The following is a 22,829-nucleotide window of genomic DNA, read 5'->3' on the forward strand; positions in this document are numbered from 1 at the left end:
CGATGTGTACCGAACATTTTTTTTTGTAATATATATGTAGCATTCACATATTATAAGTTGATCGTCACGTTTGCATATGACAAACATATTAAGCTTATGTATCATTACATAACATCGTGGTGGTGTAATGGATATGGTGTCCGCCTAGCGACCGGGAGGTTACGGGTTCGATCCCCACCGTGGGAGCGTTCTTTAGATCTCCCCAAAGACACCAAGAACTGGTTCTAGGCCCAGGAAACGGACTCGAGAGCATTTATATAAGCCTTAGGCTTTCGATGCAATCGAGCTTAAATAAATAGGTTTAAACTAAACTAACATTATTACCACAAATTACCTTTTAGCAACTGTATAATATTACAATTTTGCCAGTATTAAAATCCTATAAACAATCAAAATCAACGAATATTTCGTTCAATATTTTGAACAATAAAGTTAAGAAATAACAAATCAATGTTCCTTATAGCAAAAGCCAAACTTTCAACGCTTTAAATGGTTTGGTAACATAGATTTAACGCGAAACAAAATGCTCGTTTTTATGTTTTGTGTCACAATATATTCGATGTGTTAATAGGGTCAGGAGATAAGTTGTGACCATGAATGGATGTTAATTGGTATATATAAACAAGCCAGTAGTGTGACATTTAGTGTTAAGTCGTTCAGATCAATATCATATAGCAATCTGCTGTAGCAAAGGCGACAATGTGTGGATATAATGGTACTATTTAAATAATCAACTACTGTTGCTATTGGTGACCGAACGTACAACACCTAGGTGACCTTTAATTAGCCTAGTAGCGTGGGTTATGCTTCTAAGCGTAGGAGCCGTAGACGACCAGGCTTTTATGTCAATGGTGAAATAATCAAGAACTAAGTACTATGGCTGTTGGCGACTTTGTTTGTAACGCAATTTTAATAGATAACTGCCGCGGCCAGTGGCGACCAGGCGTGGAGATCAATGATGCACATACCATAACAAAAATACTAGGTGGGCTGGCTTAGACAGCCATGGTGATATTTAAAAAGCCAGGTACTATGACGATAATCCACCAGGTGTTGATATCAATGGTGCTATATTGCTAGGCCGTTACCCCACCCAGTTGTTTTTGTACAGCATAATTTAAACAAAGGCTCGTTGCCGATTAAATATCTTAATAACATTAAGTATTTTTATTAAGGTTCATGTAGAGGCTTCAGTTTGAAAAATGTGGGACCCCTAGCATTGAACTCAAATTTGACTAAACGAAGAGGGCCACATTGAAAATGTTTACATATTTGCTTAAAAGGATGGTTTCCCTTTCTCATACCATCGACAAAATCAATCAAAATACAAAGCGATTTTAACACAAAAATAGACATTATTTTCAAAAATCTAAATGATGTTTATTCAATTATTATTTCGGCGGAAAATTATATAACTAGTTAATAATATCGACATTGATGAGGGCAAGTTACGCTTTAATAGTAAAAAATAATACATATCTAGAATTATCAAAACTCGAACACATGTCATTTCATGACGATGGGGGCAGCCATTTTTAGATTAATAAAATTGAAAGAAACATGCTAAAAACTCACTCATCGCCTAATTGACATTCCAAACGGGTGACGATGACAAATGCATTGAATTGTAATCTTTCCGTTGATGTGTGCAAACTGCATTATAAGACCTCATAAACACTCCAAAAAAATAACTTTGTAAGAAGCATTTCACCAATGTTTACAATTGTTGTCTAATCACATGTACTTGTATTATTGCGCACAAAATAGTACGCTAACAGACTGACAGAAAGATCGATACGAAACTCCGTTCAATTCATCACGGTATACTATTTTATTGATAACATATAATAATAATTCGCTTCAACAACCTAAATGTAAAAATAATTCTTTTAAACGGAGTTTTTAATAACTAAAGTGAAAACAACGGAAGTCGGATGGATATTATGTGAAATGCACTTCGGCTCCAGAAAAAAATACAAATACACTAAAAAAAGACGTGTGGGGGGGAATTTTTAGCTGGAAAATATTTGAAATGGGGTAAGTGATTATATCTCTGTGTGGTGATTTCTGTTATTAAGCGCGATCTCTTTCTGATTAATGTTCACAGTTGTTTTACTAGTCGCGACCAAACTGTCAAAATAATGATGTGTTTTCTCAGGTATGTGTATACACATACCAGGTTTTTTTACTGCTTCACGTGATTTCGTCCGATTTGTAATGCACGTTTTTTCTACGGAGCACAGCGAGTGCCACGATTTCAAAATGGGTAGAAGGAATCGATATACAAATGTATAAAAAGATTCGGTTTGCCAAAAGGAACACATTATTCAAAACGGTACAAGGACAGTAGTTGTTCAGGAAGGAAGAAAAAAAAAACCATGATACCTAGCTGTGTATTTCTATGTAAAACTATGATTTCTAGAGTCGTCTGCACAAAACTCATAAAATCTTGTTATTGATGAGCAATATCTCCTTTTATCACAATGATTTCTACCCAGCCAAACCTATTTCTTTATATTTATTTACAATTTTATATGTCGTCTGCAAGTTCTTTCTATTTGAGATGGTTAAAATTTTCCATTTGGTTATAGCAAAATTGTTAAGCCCTTGAAATAGAATGGTGACTCTTATTATCCACCATACCTGGATTTTTAAAAAGTAGTTCAGTTTAGTTATTTTTAGAACTTTATTTAGGAAAATTATCAAAAAAATGCAGTTGAATAATAACTCATTTGTTGTTTTCTGACGATCATTTTCTGTGAAATGTTGCTAACTTGACCTTGTATATGTATATAGCTTTGTATTTATTCAACTTACGGTAGTGCATATCCTTCCTAACTTCAGATTGAGATTTTGTAAATCAGTGTTAAAATGTATTGGTTTTAAACAAACAAAAATGAATAAAGCAAAAAAATATTGAATGTCAAAAATGTGTTTATGTTATTCTATCCGTCTTTATCTTTAAAATGATATATAGTTTGACAATATTATACCACATTGAATGAAGAAAAATCAAATCAAAGTTTTAATGAATTTTATCCCTCCCATGAACCTTAAACATTACAGATAAATATCTTATTAATTGATTTAAAGTCATATCAATTGTTAAACATTTGTATTTGTCAGCGATTTAACTTATTATTGTTGTTTAAGCTTGCATCTCATTCATTCAGTAAATCCGCCATTTCGTATTACATTCGTTTGTTGATATTTTTATGATAACGGTCGTCACCTGTCATCGACGTCACGCCCGAAAAAGTATAAATAGCGGATTCAAAAGTAAACAACTTTTAGTTTCGAATAATTTAAACAGTAAACATCCGGTTCCATTAATATGATTATTTAATTTAATACAAGAACCAAGATGCAGTTACGAATATTGTATTCTTGATTGCATATGCTATTTTTCGAAACATGCTTTTGTTATAATGAAAATCGATAATGAAACTGAAAGTAAAACTGGAAATTTTTAATGAACCCCTTCGTTTTCTTTTGTTATACGGCATAACAATATAAATAAACAACCGCCTTGTGTAGTACCAATCTGGTCTTTTTTAAAGCCATCTTGTGCAGCTATTTTTTTGACCCATCGTAAAAACCTGTCGCTGTTTGCAAATTCCACTACCATCTGTTGTGAACAACGTCATGAAGATTTATGTTTACGAGTGTTCAGTACAAAACAAACGCTCAGTATTTTTTGTAGAATGGCACTAAGTAAAGGTAAAGGCATGCTTTTATAGTCTGATTACTCACTATGTTTCAATCGACTTGGCATTTACCCCCCGATCACTGGGATTTAAGTCGTCCGTTTACATTGGCGCACAAGGCAGCCACGGCACATTGACTTTTTTCCCTCACAGGTACCCATTTATACACCTGGGTGGAGAGGAGCACGCGTGGGATTAATTTTTTGCTCAGAAAAATCCAGTGCCCTGGGCGGGATTCGAACCAGGGACTTTCCGATCCCTAGACCAGCATCTTACCACTAGACCACTGTCCCCAATTTAAGCATACTTTAAGCAAACTATCATTGTAGTTTTACCATTTTAAATAAATGCAGTTTACCTTTTTTTGGTTTTCCATAAAATCCATCGCTACGTTACATAGCAAGACTATGGATCCATTATGTTTATAGGTCTCCATTGTGTACACACCGGTCTTACTGACCCGTGTATTAACGCGAAAGGAATGGTCGGTAGCACTTCTTTTACGAGTGAAAAGTGAAAGCGAAAGTAGGTCAAGTAATCGTGCTTCTAAATAGTCTTAATAGAGATTCAAAATCACATTTTAACATAATTAAATAACATTTCTTTAAACAACATTCCGTTTTAAACACACACTAAAAAACGATTTTTCTTTCATTATTAACATTTTCATTCCTACGCAAAACTACTTTGGCGGAAGCATAATTACCCAAACCAGGGGCGTGTGATGCGTCTTAGTATACAGGTGACAATAACGTAGTGACGTCACCATCCATGTATAGAATGAATATGTGTCGATTCTCAGCTCCGTGAAAGGACGAATCATTATCATATCGGAATACATTATAGTTCGAATATAGGTACGCAGCTTAGTCGTACAAAAGGAAATACAACAAAACATATTTGAAGGTAAGGTAAACTTTGTTCATGTTCCGTTCATCTAGCCAGTCAGTAATCGTTTGAAATGAATAAAAAATATATAAATGGATTTGTTTACACGTATTCTTAGTTTCTAATATAGTTTTTTACTCAGTATGTTTTAATATTTCATTTAAACACACATATAAGCTCATTGCTGTGACGAATTAATTAATTTTATTAGGATGAAATAGAGTCAAATAATTTCAGTATTGAAATATTTAAGTCGTAATATAGATGTTTAAAGTTGAGTATGTGCTATATAAATATGAATAAACTTGAAACCATTTATGTTTTCCCATGATATATTTTTAGACTAATAGAAATTCAACGGTAAATAGATTAAATAGATTAAACAAACTAATTAATATTATTAGGATTAAATACAGTCAAATAATTTCAGTATTTAAATATTTAAGTCATAATACGAGTATCTAATCAGGGGTGGCGAAATCAAATGTCCGAGTTGCCCGAGTCTTACATTTGCTTGTCCGGGCAACTGATTTTTTTTTAATTAAGTTGTCCGTGAACACCCAGTCGGGTTGAGAAATACAAAACAATAGATTGTATTAAAGCCGTTATTAAGTTTTACAAAACCGGATGTTGACACCCGATAATATTGTCAGTGCTATTTGCGGAGCAATCAAGCTAAAATATGGGCACTCTCCTGCACAGTGGTCTCGCTTATTCTATAAGCATGATAAGAGACCAGGAGGCTAGCATGCCGCATTTTCAACATTCTGCCCGTCTGTTTAATAGGCAGTGTACAGACTGGTTTGCTCGTTCATTCCGTACCTAAATGTTGAACGTTCGTCTTAAATTTTAAAATGCATTATTAATACCAAAGGGGAGGTATAAAACCCGGAAATGTCCGGAAAACCCAGAGTGTGTCACATCGCTCCTACCTAACAAAATTTCTAGACTCACAAACGTCTGGACGTTGGGACGTGAAAAGCCGAAAGCCGAGTTGGATTACGTACAGTTCCGTTGATTGGGTGAAGTGTTCCGTTTGAATCAACTACAATTTATATTAAAGTTGAACAAAGACGGTAAAATAGTCATTATGTATAAAAAACATATATATAATGTATAATTTGAACATTACATTTCCTGGCTTATTTCATCTGCAAAAATGAAAATTATATATTGAAATACTGTTTTAAAACACCGCAGTGGTTTTAACCGAGTTGAATGGTAGAACTCACTACATACAATTACGACTGAATTATAACATCATGACGTATTTTCAGGTGAGCTTATGAAGAAATATTATATATTTAAAGCAAAATCACACTACTTCCTGAAGTACAACTTACTCGCGTGTGCTTGATTGGTTTATCCAATTTTATAATTCAAACCCGAAACTAAAAAAGACAGGAAGAAAATTCATTCAAATTCAACTGACATGGATGTAAAGACCGGAATATTATGTTGAGATAAAACACCAAATAACACGTACACAGGAAAAAATAGTTTTCCCTGACAAAGAAGAAAACTTGAACAATTGATCATATGATACGACACAATTGGACAGGAAGAAAATTCATTCAAATCCAACTGACATGGATGTAAAGACCGGAAGATTATGTTGAGATAAAACACCAAATAACAAGTAAACAGGAAAAAAATAGTTTTCCCTCACAAAGAAGATAACTTGAACAATTGATCATATGATACGACACAATTGGACGCGTTTGGCCAATCCGAAAGCAATGGCGTAAATATTGAGCGGAGATATTTGGTAAACAAAATAATTATGTCAGCAATATATTTCGGCGTTTAACTCACAATATCCTGCTTATAAATCCGGTTGTTTACGCAAATATATACACTTGTAATGTTTCAAGACACGTTTTATACTTTGTTAATCAGTGCTTGCTAGTATTCCTAATGCTTCATTTCTTATCAATGGCGTTGATACCATTTTAAAAATACTGTAGTACGTGTTAACCTTGTAACCAACAACCCAATACGTTATAACATAATACTACTGTTCTGAATGGTTTGAAGTAATGCAACCTTTGTGTCATAAACGCCTCATGATATTGTGAATAACCAGGATGACTGACCAAAAAGGTCAAAACACAAAATGCATTTGCAAAATGATGACAGGTTATCAACAACTATGCTGGTTTTGCAAGTCTATTATTTTAACAAAATACTTTTAAATACTGTTGCTCAAAAAGATACAGGGCAGCGTATACATACAAGTAGTATTTAAAGACGAATGTGCTGTTCATGTATAACTTGGTTTGAATAAATATAAGATAATAAAAATGTCAAAACAAAAGCTAAATGGAAGAAGTTCAGGATTTATTTCGTTATTTCATTTAAAAACTTGTACTTTCGTAGTAATGGCAGTCAACACAGTTTTGAAATTAACCTGGAGATATGGTATGTGTTTGTTTTGTGTTAAACTTATTTCATTTACAACTTATTTTAGTTGTTGTTTTTAAACGTGTATTCAAAAACAAACCATGCAAAATACGAAATTTGATATTGATCAAGTGTTACATTAATAGTTGTAATTGTATAGGTTAATAACATTTAAATGATGTGTCAATATTATATTCATGTTATTATCAAAATATGCTATGACGTAACGTCAAAAAGTCCGTCCATCCAGAAAATTGCGCATGTGATGTACATGTTTTCTTAATAAAATTTTAATTTTTTAACATAGCGTCATGATAATTATATCAAAAAGATGAAAAATGCGCATTTCACAATATATAATACAAAAAAACAGAGAAACCGACATTTAAGGAAAACCTATGTTTAAGTGATTATAAAAGCTATATTATTTTTTCCATATTATTTATAATGGTATCCTAGTAGAGGGGCCCTCTAAGGTTTGTAAAACATGCAACAATAATGTTTTACAATATCAAATTAGCACTCTTGTCAGCGTCCAAAGTTGGTAAAGTTTTATGATTTTTAATGCCTTATTATGTTTTGCGTAAATTCGGAAAAGATAAAAGTAATTATAAAAGCAATATTTTCTACCGACTTGAATTAAAATAATATCGTTGTGAAGGAAAATTTATGACGTTCCTAAAATATGCAAAAGTATTTTTTTTCAATATCAGATGTGCGCTGTAGGTTGGTATAAGTTGTTTGATTTCCCTACCAAATTATGACATTTTCTGTTTTAAAGGTACAGTTTTAAAGCGTAAAATTGTTTCCGGTAACCCGACCCTACGTTTTTTTTTCTTGCCGACCCTAAAATTTAGTTTGGAGTATTTAAAGTCGATTTTCGTGCAACACGCTTTTCTTTCGACATTATCACTTTACATGCATATAATAGGGATATAAGGCATCCGGATAAAAACCCTCCCGTCATTTTCATAGGGGCGGACATAAGCTCTCGCGTTTTTTATTCGAAAATTTAAATATCGCTTACCGTTAAACCGAAATAATGACCCTTGGATTATTTTTTCAATATACTTAGTATAAGAATAATTTCTTGTGAACGCATCTCCTCTTATAAATTCAATGGATTTTCATTTATACTCATGGACATTCTTCAGGGCGACACTATCCGGATTCCGTACTTTGATAATACTTGTTAAGATTTTCAAATACATTTTTTGAGTCCCAAAAACCGAAATTTTCATAAAGCACCACATTCGTGTCACTTATATTCAACGTTTTGACGATCGTTTGGTCACGCTTTGGTCAAGATTTGTGCCCGCCTCCGCCCCTCCCCTGTGATAACCCCACCAATTTCATGTAAAACTTAAGCGGTGGTATGCATGCGCGAAAAGGATCTTCATCCTGCTTTGTCCCCACGACATAAAATGTCACATTTTCACGAGACTGAAACTTATTTTTCACAATTTCTCTTGTTTTTACGGAAAAGGGATATATTATCTTTTATTCAAATCAAATCCTGTTCATTGTACATTAAACCATCATTACATGTTGTTGTGTTCGTTATCGGTTCAAACGACATCGGCACAAAAACCCCGGTAATTGGGCAATGTTTTACATGTGTTGTGCATGACGTAAATTACATTAGCTGAGGTTTCTTTAACCTTAATTGCTGTTTTCCACATGTTACATTTAAGGGACTTGTGATATCGTCGAAGACATATAAACTTACTTATCTTCATTTTTATTATCGGTTACAAGTACCATCTTGGAAGTATAGTTGACTCAATAAATAAAACAACTCCAAACAGAGGTGGCGCTAGAGATAAACGAACGTGATATGAAGCTCCGTGTTTTCATCAATAATAACGAAAAGAGGACAATACAAGTAATTTACTCAAATATTAATTAGTTAACGCGACTTTCAGGATTGTACAAAATATCGTCATACTATCATAATGTACGATTATTTTGGAAACACACACAATAGGGTTTGGAAAATTCTAATAAGATACATCGCTTCATATTACGTTTAGCGAATTATGCTGATGAACGTACGCTGTTTAATAATTGTGTATTATGGATGAACTAACATATTCGAGTCCAATATCAATTATAAATAACGTTAATATCAAGTTGCATCTGCAGGAAATTATTGTATCGTCAAAACAAGGCCGGTCATTTTAGGCATGTGGCCAATTGCAATTTAATTAGACACAAGACAAAAAACACGACACACACTGGGGTCACCGCATTAACATGGCCAATGCAAAGCAACGCATAGCCTGAGGTTAAGACCCGGTTTAAGGGCGCCGAAACATTACACTTTGCCAAAAGAAAAAAAACCTTCAAAAGCAAAACACTAATTAACTTAATTGCATGACAATTTGAATCAAACTACAATAAAAGAGAAAACGCTTAATTTGATTAAACTATTCAACTACTCAATGGTTGTATGTTCACCAGAGCAACATAACTGTAACTTGTTAAGCCTAATACAAGTATAAAATTAATTACTGCAAAATCTAAAAAAGACAAGCATTAATTTCTTCCTGCCTTTCAAGTCCAAATGTGAAACATTTTAGTATTTTAATTATAATAGACAGTGTTTTACACAAAAATATAATACCTAAAAATCTTACCGTTTACTGTAAAAGTAGTTTTCTTTGAAAACATCTTCTTTCTATAAGAAAGAACTTTCAATGAGAAAGGTGTTGAAACAGTTATATTATTTTACCATCTTAGTGGGAGAACAGTGTCTTTTATCAACATAAACACCGATAAAGTCATATTTCTCCCTATCTAATTAGCCATTAGCACAAAAGTTTGTGTTTCCTGTTGATATAAACCAGATACAGTAATTCCTCTACAAGGTAAGGGCTTCATATTTTATATTTTACCTTGAATAAGGGGCACAACTGGCTTATGTTAAAATGATTTAAGTGCACTTAAATCCTTTTGGCACATGTATTACCTCTCAATATGTATGAAAACATATTGTGCCAAAAAGACTTAAGTGCTATTAAAGCTTTCTTGCAGTCATGAAAAGGATATAAAGCATTCTGGCATACAAGGGATTTGTCGATAAGCACTTAGTGCACCTTGGTTCTGTCGGATATACTATGTTGTATACAAGATATGATTCCAGGGAATAGTGCAAATAAAAGAGTATTTGAATAGCTTTCTAAACGTGCAAAAAGTGATTTTTGATAAAAAGTGCACTTACCACGTTCTGGCTCTAACCCCTCGATATATGCTCAATATCTAACGATAATAACAATAAAAGAAGAATTTTAATACCTAATCAATCATGTTAAACAGATATTACTGAGATTGCTTTTTATCGCTTAATTTATGTAGCAAGAGCATTTGATGTGATCGACATACCCGTTATTACAAACGATTAGAACACTTCAATCAGGTTTGCTTTACATTCTGTGTGATAATTTTTTAAACTGACTGCATTTGCATAAACAAAGTCGATCAGTCAATTTGCCGAATATGCTTAACTGCCTTCATTACATATTTATATTTCTATATCGTTTCACAAATTACAGAAGTTTAAGAAATGCTTGTTTAATTTGTAACGAAACGATACTCAGTCCAAGTTTTATTTAACATTCCTTTCATTTTTATACTAAATTTACAGAGCATGTTTTGCAAATCAGTATGAGTTAGCTACCCTAAGGACGGTAACTCACTACACTGAGAACGATTACCGCTGCCTGTTTATACTTCACTGGTGCACAGCATACAGCTTATAATTATTGTAGAGGCCAAGAACTAAACCCAAACTGCCACCTAGCATTACATGGGCAAGCCTATATGAAAACTCCGATGAATAACCCTTTTCACACAGTAAATATAAACTCAACTAAATTTTTACTTTTTATTAAAGGACCTTATAACATAAAAACATAAAAAATGGTTCTGGCATATAATGTCTCGACTCCAAGCAGCAAGGGCCACCTGCGAACATGGCAAGCCCAAACTAACTGCAAATAACTAACTGCACAAATAAATTGTATATGAGTGCTGACTCCGGGTGACGGCCATCAGCACTCCCAACAAAATCATATATATTTTCCCCAAAAAATGTGCCAGGTAAAAAGCGTCCATCCGGCACTGATTGCCAAGGAACTGTTAACTTCAAGCGACTGTCGACAAACCCGAGGTGTCCGAACTGCCCCATCGGAAGTGGAGTCGTGACCGACCTGTATCCGACGTTTGGTACTCTGCGTCTACACGGCAAACTGAAAAACGCAACTCAAACCAGCAGAATATGTAATATACTAAAACCAAATCTAGTACGGAAAACAATCAGTTTCCCCTTATGTTATTAAAATTAATGTGGACAGGCAAATAAAACTTAAAATAAATCTATATTTACCCTAAGCCTGACCAAATTTTTAAATATATAACGGACGCAGTAAAGTGTGACAGAACAACACTGTGTAAAAACAAACTACATGGGTTGGGTGGGAGGGGAGAAAATTTACAACCTTTTGTTTGTGTAGATAACAATGAGAAAGAAATTTTAAATCTGTAAAATTAGCTACTTCGGTTAAAAAACACCAACAATAAGAAAACTGAAAAACCAGCCCAGCAGTGGCCCAACAATAAACAGGTCTATTATTTAGTAATAGACCATATTATTGTAGAGGCCAAGAACTAAACCCAAACTGCCACCTAGCATTACATGGGCAAGCCTATATGAAAACTCCGATGAATAACCCTTTTCACACAGTAAATATAAACTCAACTAAATTTTTACTTTTTATTAAAGGACCTTATAACATAAAAACATAAAAAATGGTTCTGGCATATAATGTCTCGACTCCAAGCAGCAAGGGCCACCTGCGAACATGGCAAGCCCAAACTAACTGCAAATAACTAACTGCACAAATAAATTGTATATGAGTGCTGACTCCGGGTGACGGCCATCAGCACTCCCAACAAAATCATATATATTTTCCCCAAAAAATGTGCCAGGTAAAAAGCGTCCATCCGGCACTGATTGCCATATGGCCACCCAACAACGCTGACCCAGCGGCCCAAATGCCCCAACCTCGAAACCAGCTGGGCCAGAGATGACGGGTGGCCACTGCCAAAGAACTTTGGCTGCAGGGCGGATGGACGCATGCTTGGAGTCGGAAGCAGTAAACTGTAAACACAAGGCAAAGATATGAATAAAAACTAGCAGCAAAAATGCATAAAACCCAGCAGAAAAAAAAATGCATAAAAACTAGCAGCAAAAAATTGCATAAAAATTAGCAGCAAAAAACTTTCTTTTTTCTTTTTTCATACATATGAGTAAGAAAAATATGCATACAAACTAACTGCAAATATCTATTTTTGGACTCAATAGCAACACCAACATACATAATGTGTGGGATTTAAAATTGTAAGAACCCCCAAATTTGTGCATCTAGAACTTCAGTAATGGATTGGTGTATTATGCTTTATAAGTTTTTCAAGCCCTGCAGACATATTAGAAAGAAAAATATCTGTACCCAGAGTTGACAAGTTGACTCCGTCCTTCTCAAACAAATGTTCCTCAAATTTTCCAAAGTCAGAGTTGGCCAAGTAATGCCCTCCACATGCCAAAGCCCTAGATGAACCATGACTATTAAGGCGCTTTCTTGCTTTCCATAGCAACTTTATTATCAGAATATCTCCAATTTGACCTTGGAAGCACTGCAGACCATACAATCTTAACACTTGGAAATATAGACAGTATAGTCCTGAATAGCTCGACAATCAATTTTCGAAGGTCCACCAGTGACCGACGACCAAGATCATTACCACCTAAATGTAACACAATATAGTCTGGAGAATTACCCACATTGGCAAGCGAAAGAAATTTTTTCTTTGATTCTGCAAGTGTTAACCCACTGTACCCTTGCCACCAGATGATGTTGGGTTCAAGGCAGAGGTTGGCCCCTTCAGGTCGTAATCTTGCTGCTATGAAGGCTTGCTTGATTATTGATGAACCCAGTATCCAGATGGTTTTCCTTAATACAACTTGGTTTTTGTTAGTCACGTGAATCTAACTATATGAACCATACCTTTTTAATAGGGGTTATTTATTAGGCTGGGCATGACAACAGGAACAGGACGAACATATGTTTGGTAGGCATTGGAAGCCCATCTGCCTGCCTGTTTAATGATCTCCACTGAATAGCCTAGTTGGGAAGCTGCAGTTGCTGCTCCAATTCTGAAGGAGTGGGATTTGTAAGACCCATAATTTAGACCCAAAAGAGAAACCGTTTTCTTAAGAATAGCAGAAAATTGGTAACGAGTAATTGGTTGTTTGTTAAAGTGCAAAAACAAGGGACCAGGCCCTTGAGGACGAACATGAAGATACTGGTTAAGACACACAACTGGGCAAAATTCACTGTTTGACCTAGTAATTTTGAGCGCTACCCCTTTGCCCAACTGATCAGTTTTTGAATGCCGGATTGAAATGATTACCCCATTGTGATCAAATTGTAAATCTTCTATTGCCAACACCGCTGCCTGTAAAATACTATCACCTTTTTTAGGAACAGCTATTTCGCCAACTCTCAGAAAACCGAAAAACGCTAGCATAAAAGCTGCAGTGAACAGTTTTGCTTCGTAGACACTGGAACACACAATATTAAGTTTGCTTACTATCCCTTGCAGTAACGAGAGGGTAATTGGAAGCCTATTATCGTGTGTTTTCTTATCTTTTTGCATTCCTTCAACCATTTTTGAAACAATGAACTTTTTGGTATGGACAACAACATCAAGCAGCTTGCAATGAAAAGCTATAGAGCTTAAGTATGATTTTGCTGTTTTGTGGGATAGTTTCTGTAGGGATAGCCATGCTACAAATCGAACCACCTGTTCAACTGTAGGCGGCCAGGCATCTGACAAGCCGTATTGCCTTTTAAACTCAGAGAATCTCTCTAACCCAACGATGTATGCCTTTTTTGTATTAGCAGCAAGGGAATTGTCTAGCAATCTATTAGCCTCTTGTTGCAGATCATCAGTAAAAACTCCGGCGGGACGGATTCTGGACTCGCTTGTGCCTCTGGTGCTAACTGTTGTAACCTGTGAAACTGTTTTCGAGAAATTGCATCAGCAATGTAATTGGACTTTGATGAAATATGTACTGCTTTAAACACCACCGAGTATTTCATAACTAACAACACAAATGTTCTAACCAGAAACATCAAACGTTTCGACTTGGAAGACTGTTTGTTTATCACTTCTACCAAACCTAAATTATCAATATGAAACTTAATCTTCCTGTCCCTCAAAAAGACCCCCCAGAGCCATATTGCCAACAAAACAGGGACCATCTCTAAAAATGTTATATCTGATAAAATAGGTTGGCCTTGCCATTGAACAGGCCATGGGCAATAGGCCCAATTACCTCCAAAATAACAACCACAGCCAAGAGTAGCACCGCCTGCACTATCAGTGTAAAGATGAATGACAGAGTTATCCAACCATACTTTATTTGGAATATGTACAACGCCATTAAAATCTTCAATAAATTGAATCCACATCAGGATGTCTTCTCTCATTTCACCATTAACTCTTATCTTATAATAGGACTTTTTTAAGCCACACATAGCATCATAAAATCGGCGCAAGAATGCCCTACTTGCTCTTACTGCTTGACTACAAAAACTCAACTTCCCAGTCAAAGACTGCAATTCTTTTAACGTAAGTCTCTTTTTTACTAGACAATTTTGCAAAAGCTTCAAAAGTTCTTCCACTTTTTAGCAGGTACTCTAACAGTCATTTGCACAGTATCTAATTCCAGGCCTAAAAATGTCAGTACTGTTGTTGGGCCGAGCGACTTTTCCACCGCAACTGGGACTCCCATTTCGGTGCATACTTCCTCGAAAGTAGAAACTAGCATGTTACAATTATTTGACCCAGCTGCACTTCCAAAAATAAAGTCGTCCAAATAATGATCTAAAGTTTGAATCCCAGTTTTGAAACTTACTAGCCAATGTATAAAAGTGGAGAATGATTCGAATAAAGCCGGAGCAATAGATAAACCCATTGGTAAGCATTTGTCAACATAATACTGGTTGTTGAACTGAAGCCCCATCAAGTGAAAGTCCCCTGGGTAAATAGGCATTAAACGAAAAGCCGATTTAATATCTCTTTTTGCCATCATTGCTGACGTACCTAAACTAAATAACATGTCAGCCACTTTGTCAAATGATGTATATTTAACAGAAATGTCTTCCACACTAAAACCATCATTGACACTTGACCCATTGGGATACGACAGGTGTGTAATTAACCGCCAACCCCCGTCTGGCTTCTCTAAAATGCCTAATGGACTTACTTTTAAATTGGAAATTGGTGGGACTTTGAAAGGACCTGAAATTCTACCTAAGGAAATCTCTTTGTCAAGTTTCTTTTGGACTTCTGAAAAATGCACTTTTGTTGAAACCAAATTATTCGCTGAAGAACCGAGATGTGAACCCTTATAACCCAGCTTAAAACCTTGCTTAAAGCCATTACTGAGCACAGAAGCTACTTCTTTATTTGGATATAACTGAAGATATTTAGAAATCGTAACAACATTGATTGGCGACTTGCCAAGAGACCAAACTGAGGTATTAGTATCTGCTAAACGGGCCCCGGAGCCCCTGAATTGGGCCTCTAGGTCGGAACGTGTAAGCTCTAGGCCTGTACGAGGTCTGGGTGACAGCCCCCCTGACAGACCCTCCTCCCAAGGAACTGGTGTTGCGAGGCTTGAGATGACATACCCTGGAAGGATGGTCGGAACCACAAATCATACAAGCATGTTTGTAATTGCAAACTGACCGTAAGCATCTGGTATAATTGAAATCATAACATTTTCTTACAAAATTCCCTGTATCATGAACTGGCTGCCTTGGAGGCCCCATACACAACAGCCAAAGCTCCATATCAATCATTGCCCACGAATTCGCTGGGTTATTACCCATTCTCAACCTAAACTGTTGATCATAAGATCTCCAACCCTCAGTGTGTCTTGCTGCCCCCAGCCTTATAGTGTGCATATACTTTAAGAGATCTTGCATTTTAACCGGATGAGCACTTAAATAAATGCTTGAGAAAATGAGGAATGCGTCAGTCCATTTAGCTATATCAACAATGCTTTGTTTCATGTTGGGCTTTACCACTAATTCACCCGAATTATTCAAAACCAAATGTTTTCCTAAATCTTCAGGAACTACCGGGGCCTCCAACAAACATGCAAGATCTACATATTGGCCTGATATTATTTTGTCTTTAATTGACTGAGGAACATGATCACCTAAAACAGACTGAAAACTAGGAATCATGCATGGTAAAAAAATATCCTCACTAAAACCATTACCCGATTGAACAGCCGGATCTGGCTGGCTTGCTGCAGGCTGCATCTGGTCGCCCAGTTGTTGACTGAGAGGCAGCTGGTCGGGTTGATGGCCGGACTGTTGGTTTGAAGACCATTGGCCAAGTCGATGGCTGGGGGTGAGAGGCAGCTGGACAGGCTGTTGGTTGGGAGGCAGCTGGACAGGCTGTTGGTTGGGAGGCAGCTGATCGGGCATTTGGGTGGAAGGCAGCTGACGGGGTTGTTGGCTGGTGCCAGGTAGGTTTTGGCTGGAATGCTGGTGTAGTTTGACCGACGGACGGCGCCTTTTCCGGTTTCGCGTTTCCATGTGTGCAATAAAATAAACAATAAAGATAATAAGTAAATACCGAAAAAAGCCATATTTGGCTTATAGCTAACCCACTATAATAAATAACAAACCTTTTAGAGATTTATTGCATATGAACTAAAACGTGACTCAACAAACTGTCTTGGTAATTATAAATAAATGCGCCATAAGACCACCTCTTAACTGCAGTAAGTACCGACTATTGCCGCATTGCCACAATTAAGTTCCTTTTACTATTGCTACATAAAAACCAACATTCATTTAAAGTGTTTATGATAAACCTGAACATAGTGCCCGCCCTAATTGAATCTGAAGCAACCCACTCTCCAGAAATTGAATAATAACGCTAAATATATTTTGACATTTTTGTGCTGACCAAAAGTAATATGTTTGTTTAACACGCCACGGGAATTCCTTTATTTCGATTGAAATTTACCCTCTTACTGCCAGTGAGATATTAGCCTATTTTCAGAAAATAAGTATAACATGGTTATTTCACTGAATACACGAATGCATATCAACTACGTTTTCTCATAAAGCTTGAAATTGATTTTGCTCTTACTACAATTGCTTAGATCAGACGCCATGTGACCGATCCACTTTTTCCCCACCACTGTACAGAAATCCGTAAACTACAGCCCGTAAACTCAGCATCCATCATAAATATCACAAGAATTGCTAAGAAACACCTTTTAACTACCGGCTTCTAACTTTATTTTACATATTTAATAAACTTTTACTAGAATAGATTAGAAATAATTAAAGGAGAAAATTTACAACCTTTTGTTTGTGTAGATAACAATGAGAAAGAAATTTTAAATCTGTAAAATTAGCTACTTCGGTTAAAAAACACCAACAATAAGAAAACTGAAAAACCAGCCCAGCAGTGGCCCAACAATAAACAGGTCTATTATTTAGTAATAGACCATATTATGTAAACAATACACAATTTAATAAATGTTAAAATCCCTGTTTAAGCATTTATTGATTCTTCGGTTTAATACCATCTTTTCTTGTAATTTTCATAATTTAATGAATGCTCTTTTTATTTACATAATAATGTAATTAACATAATTTAATAAATGTTTAAAGTAAATGTCATATAAATATAATTTAATAAAAGTTAAAAGCCATGTTTAAGCATTAACTGATTGTTAGTTGTAATACTATCTGTTCTTGTAATTTACATAATCTTGTAATTAACACAATTTAATAAATGTTCTTGTAATGTCCATAATCTTGTAATTTACATAATTTAATAAATGTTAAAAGCCCAGTTTAAGCATTTATTGATTTTTAGTTTTAATACTATCATTTCTTGTATTTTTATAGCTAATATATGTTCAGAACCTTAACGGTAGTATGCTACATATGTGTTGCTTGCGCATAAATTTGGTCTTTAGATAAAGAAATAATTAATAACATTGAAACGGTGTTATCAAATACTGAAGCTTTGCAATTAGGAACACAACAATAAAACACCATAATAACAGAAGAATGTGTAAAAGTGATAAACTGATATGTATAGCTCGCTGAGAAAATCTATGTTAACCTGTTTCCATTCACTGGCGCTATCTTGTCGATACAGTGTATTGGCCAGCCTAGTGTTTATTACAGCTTGTGCGACGACATCTGTACGTTTATCTTTGAAATCTGTACATATTGGCTGCTTTCAGGGAAAACGGGTCTTAATGATGCATTCATAGTATGTCTTGTGGGCAAAATTGATTCTCGATAATTTAAAGAAAATAGATTAAGTATTAGATACACATATCACAACATGTACATGATTATAGGCTTGTTATTCATTAGCAACGCAACCTGATGGTTAAAACGTACCCACAAAAGGGATATGCGTGTAAATCAAATCGAAATCTATACATAAATGTGTATTCAAATGAGCAATCATACATGTGATTTACATGAACTATTTCAACCAAGGGCTTTCCTCGCCGTCATTTGAATCATTAACAATTGGTTTGATTAAACGAATGTAGTTTCCTGGCTTGATCATTCAAGGATTAAAGAAAGGTGAAGGGGTTTCTCCAACGTGAAATTCTACTTTTCTTTCATTATCACAAACGTAACAAACATAAATATGGTTACTTTAAGGTTGCAATATTTGACAAATATTATGTTGTAGTTGCTTTTAATTGTGGATGTCTACTTAAAGTAAACAATGATTATTATTCGTATTATTCTATATCCATAAAATTCATCAAATCGGCATGCTTCATATATACCACTTGACCGTCCAATTTATTCCGGTATTGGATCCTAAAAGTCTGTATTTTTTCCATATTGGACAGTTGATTACAAGTTCACTAAGCAATTGTTTTATAACAATAAAAGTCGTTACCGACAAAAAGTATCCGAATGTACAATAATCGATTCACACGGACACTTGTTTTGAAAAAAGTATAGAAGCAGTTAAAGCATTTAAAAATCAAAATTAAAATTTCAATGAACAAAGAGCTGAAGAAATTGATATAGAATAAAAAGCTTATCAGACGTTTAAACCGTACAGTACGTTATACATTTGCACTCGCATACAGTTCGAAGAACATCGGACTCGTCCAATATGACGTCAAACTGTCTGCTCGCCCAAATATATCTCCGTATTGTACAGTGAAGCGTCAGATAATCTATAAATATATAAAAGCGATTGTTGCGTTGTATCAGTTATTTCTACTTATAATCTGCTTCACTTGTGACTTAGTATTCATCAGAATACTGCTACCACTGCCTTAAGTTAACATACATATTATTATATTATTATAGCCTTACCCAGCAAGACTGTTTTACCTTTATATAGACTCCGTTATGATTCATACTCACGTCGTATCTGTTAACAAATGCCAACAGGGCGTATTTTTTTGAAGACTCGATCAAATGTTCTTTCGTTAAGCTCTCTTCTTCAAGTGGTATTTTTACAAAACTCAGTAAAACCATATAAACCCATGCGACAATACCACTAATTAGCCAGCTGTTCATCTCTCTAGAAAAAGCGAAAGCACACGCACTTAGTTATTCTTACACATTAATAAATATTACATCACTGGTATCAAATTCTATACGTGCATATAGTAGCTTATAATGGCAACTATTTTTTCAAATATACAGTATTACAACACTATTCAATCCAATAGCGTTTTACAACAAATAGTTTATCGCTGTATTTGCCTAAGTGAAATAAGCAGCTAAACTTAAGAATAGCATACAATAAATGTTTTAAAGTTAAATCAGCCATTGGTACATCAACAAGATTAAACATATAAACAAACAACAATTATAAAATAATTCTTAAAATCGACCCTATTGTAATCGAAAGAATTTATACCGAGAACGTTGGATTGTTTTAACTTTATCTGTGTACAATTAAGGTCAAATTGTACTGATGTAAAAAAGAAGATCTGATCAAAATTTAAGATTAAATGTATCCGTATTTTAGCCTGTTTTTATATAATGGTTACTTATAAAACAAACTGTTACCCTTTGACAAGACTGTGCGAGAACGATGTTGCGCGCACGTTGCGTCGATTATTTTGCGCGCACGTTGCGTCTACATTATTTTTGCATTTTGTTTTATGATCAATAAATATTCCATCAACGGACGGGATATAATCATAAAGTAAAACCATAGTCTTTATGAACAACATATAATTGCGTTTTCACGTTGTTAGATAAATGAAATGTATTGTATCTTGGAACAAATATTTAAAATATTGAATATTTTACTTTACTTTAAACATATTTTATTTCCAGATAATGACATTATACAAATATATACATTGGTCCATACATACAAAATGGAAAAAGGGTTAGACCTGAAGTTCTTCAACATTATCGGGGGTCCTTCCCTTGCGATAGTTTTAACATGTTGAAATGGTGACAGATTTACATAAAATATTAATCATGTCATTTACACAGTATATACACTTGGGAACATAAAACTCAATAATTATATTTATTATATGATGACATCAGTACTACTAATAATAACAGTAGTTACCAAAAATAGTAATACAAATAGTAACAATAATAATTAATCAAAAATATAATAATGAGTGTTAAGAAAATATACATATAACTTATACAAAAAAGGATATTAATAATGATAATAATACATATAGTAATAAAGATATTAATAAAGATAGTAATAAGTCCTGTCCAGCAAAATGGAAAAAAGTAGCTAAGCAATGAATCGCTTTGTCGTAATAATATATTTTTTAACTTCGTTAAAAATGATGGTGTTGTTTTCATTATTTAGTGAAGGCTTACCATAGAGGAGCACCTCACAATAAAGCGGATGAAACGATCTTAGCGCAGTGAATAGAGCTATTCGCTGCAAATGGTATGTATGGCAATGAAAGAAGTAATGCTCCGCATTTTCAGCATCATTTCCGCACGCACACAGGGGAGTGTTTTTAAAATGATTAATGAATAAGTCTGAGTTTAGGTTGCTGCAATTATTTCTTAAGCGCGCGTGTAGAATTGATGAGTGTCTATCCCCAATGTAAAAGTATGGGGGATTATCTTTGCATAAATTATATAATTGTTTCAATGAAGTTTTAAATTTCGAAATAGTGTCAATGTTTCTTATTTCAATAGGTAACGAATTCCATAGATTAATGGCAGATGGTAAAAACGAGCGTGAATAAAGTAAAGTTCGTCTTGATAAAATAGTATAGTCTTCCGCGTTTCTAAGATTACGAGAAGATTGTTCATGAACTGTTGGTGGGAGAAGATTATTAAGGTAATTGGGGCACTGACCGTTATGCATTTTGTAGATATTAATTAGTTTTAGATAACTTCGTCGTTTTTCTAGACTTGGCCATTTAACTTCAGTGTAAAGGTTTCTAAGTGAGACGGATCTGGTTAGGCCTGAGACAATACGCGCGGCTTCATTTTGGATTTTTTCAAGTAATTCTTTGTCGTACAATGTACAACCGTCCCATACAACACACGCGTATTCTAATAATGGTCGCAAATGTGTGAAATATATTTGGTTTAGACATTTTCTTGATAGTTTGTACTTAACTTTTCGCATAACGCCAAGGATTTTCGACGCGGAAGTCATAATATTATTGATGTGGTTGTTCCATTTACCATCGCTGCTAAGCGTAAGACCGAGATGTTTGTGTTCATCAACAAATGTTACGGGTACATTACCAAACATTAACTTAGGAAAAGGAATATTCTTTTGTGTTGTGAATAGAATAGCTTCAGTTTTTTGGGGATTAAAATCAACAAGCCAACGCTTTGCCCATACGTTAATTAGGCATAGGTCATGGTTTAAAATACCCTCGAGATCGGCTAATACAGCTGTGGTGCATGATAATGAAGTATCATCAGCAAACAGTCGGGTAATACTTAAAAGGTTTTCTACAATATCATTAACGTAAATCAGGAAAAACAACGGCCCTAATACTGAGCCCTGGGGGACACCGGCATTTACTTCTAATGACTGCGACTTTGCTGAGCCGACAAAAACTTTTTGGGTACGGTTAGACAAGTAACTCTCTATCCATTGTAATATATTTCCACTTATGCCATTTTGTTTAAGTTTAAATAAAAGACCTCGGTGCCAAACACGGTCGAACGCCTTGGATATATCACAGAATATCATGCAATTAAGTTTCTTGTCGTCAATAGATCGAGCTATTTGATCAAATATATCAATGAGTTGATAAACTGTTAAGTGTCCTCTAAGAAATCCTGATTGTTTGCAGTAAATTAAATTGTGTGCAATAAAATGGTTATATAAGTGTTTATAAACTGCACGCTCCATAAGTTTTCCTATGCAGCTTAAAAGAGAGATTGGGCGATAGTTTGAAGGTATGTTCGAGTCACCCTTTTTGAATAAGGGCATCACAATTGCATTTTTCCATGATGAAGGAAATGTGCATTCTTGTAGTGATTTATTAAACAAAAGGCATAGCGGTTTTGAAATTGACTCGCTAGTACGCTTAAGAACAATATGACTTATTAAATCTTTCCCAACAGCTTTGTTAGTTAGTAAAATTTTGATTAAATCGATAATTTCAGTTTCTGTTATGGACACATTTTGCAAACTGGCAAATGGAAACTGAGTAGGGACGGGAAGAACTCCCGAAGATGAATCTAAAGTTGAAATGGAAACAAAATAATTGTT

The 22,829-nt window shown here is 34.8% G+C and overlaps 1 protein-coding gene across 1 annotated transcript; it reads right to left on the bottom strand.

Annotated features, from left to right (window-relative positions):
- Positions 1-10,870: 10,870 nt before the first annotated feature.
- On the bottom strand, positions 10,871-17,604 carry LOC127866826 (uncharacterized). Its single transcript, XM_052407661.1, has 2 exons — positions 16,354-17,604; positions 10,871-14,080 (listed from the first exon to the last, which is right to left on the bottom strand). Exons 1-2 carry the CDS (start codon positions 16,673-16,675, stop codon positions 13,068-13,070), a joined length of 1,335 nt encoding a protein of 444 aa, XP_052263621.1. The 5' UTR covers positions 16,676-17,604; the 3' UTR covers positions 10,871-13,067.
- Positions 17,605-22,829: the final 5,225 nt, after the last annotated feature.

Source organism: Dreissena polymorpha, chromosome 2, assembly GCF_020536995.1.
Source record: "Dreissena polymorpha isolate Duluth1 chromosome 2, UMN_Dpol_1.0, whole genome shotgun sequence".
Taxonomy (NCBI): domain Eukaryota; kingdom Metazoa; phylum Mollusca; class Bivalvia; order Myida; family Dreissenidae; genus Dreissena; species Dreissena polymorpha.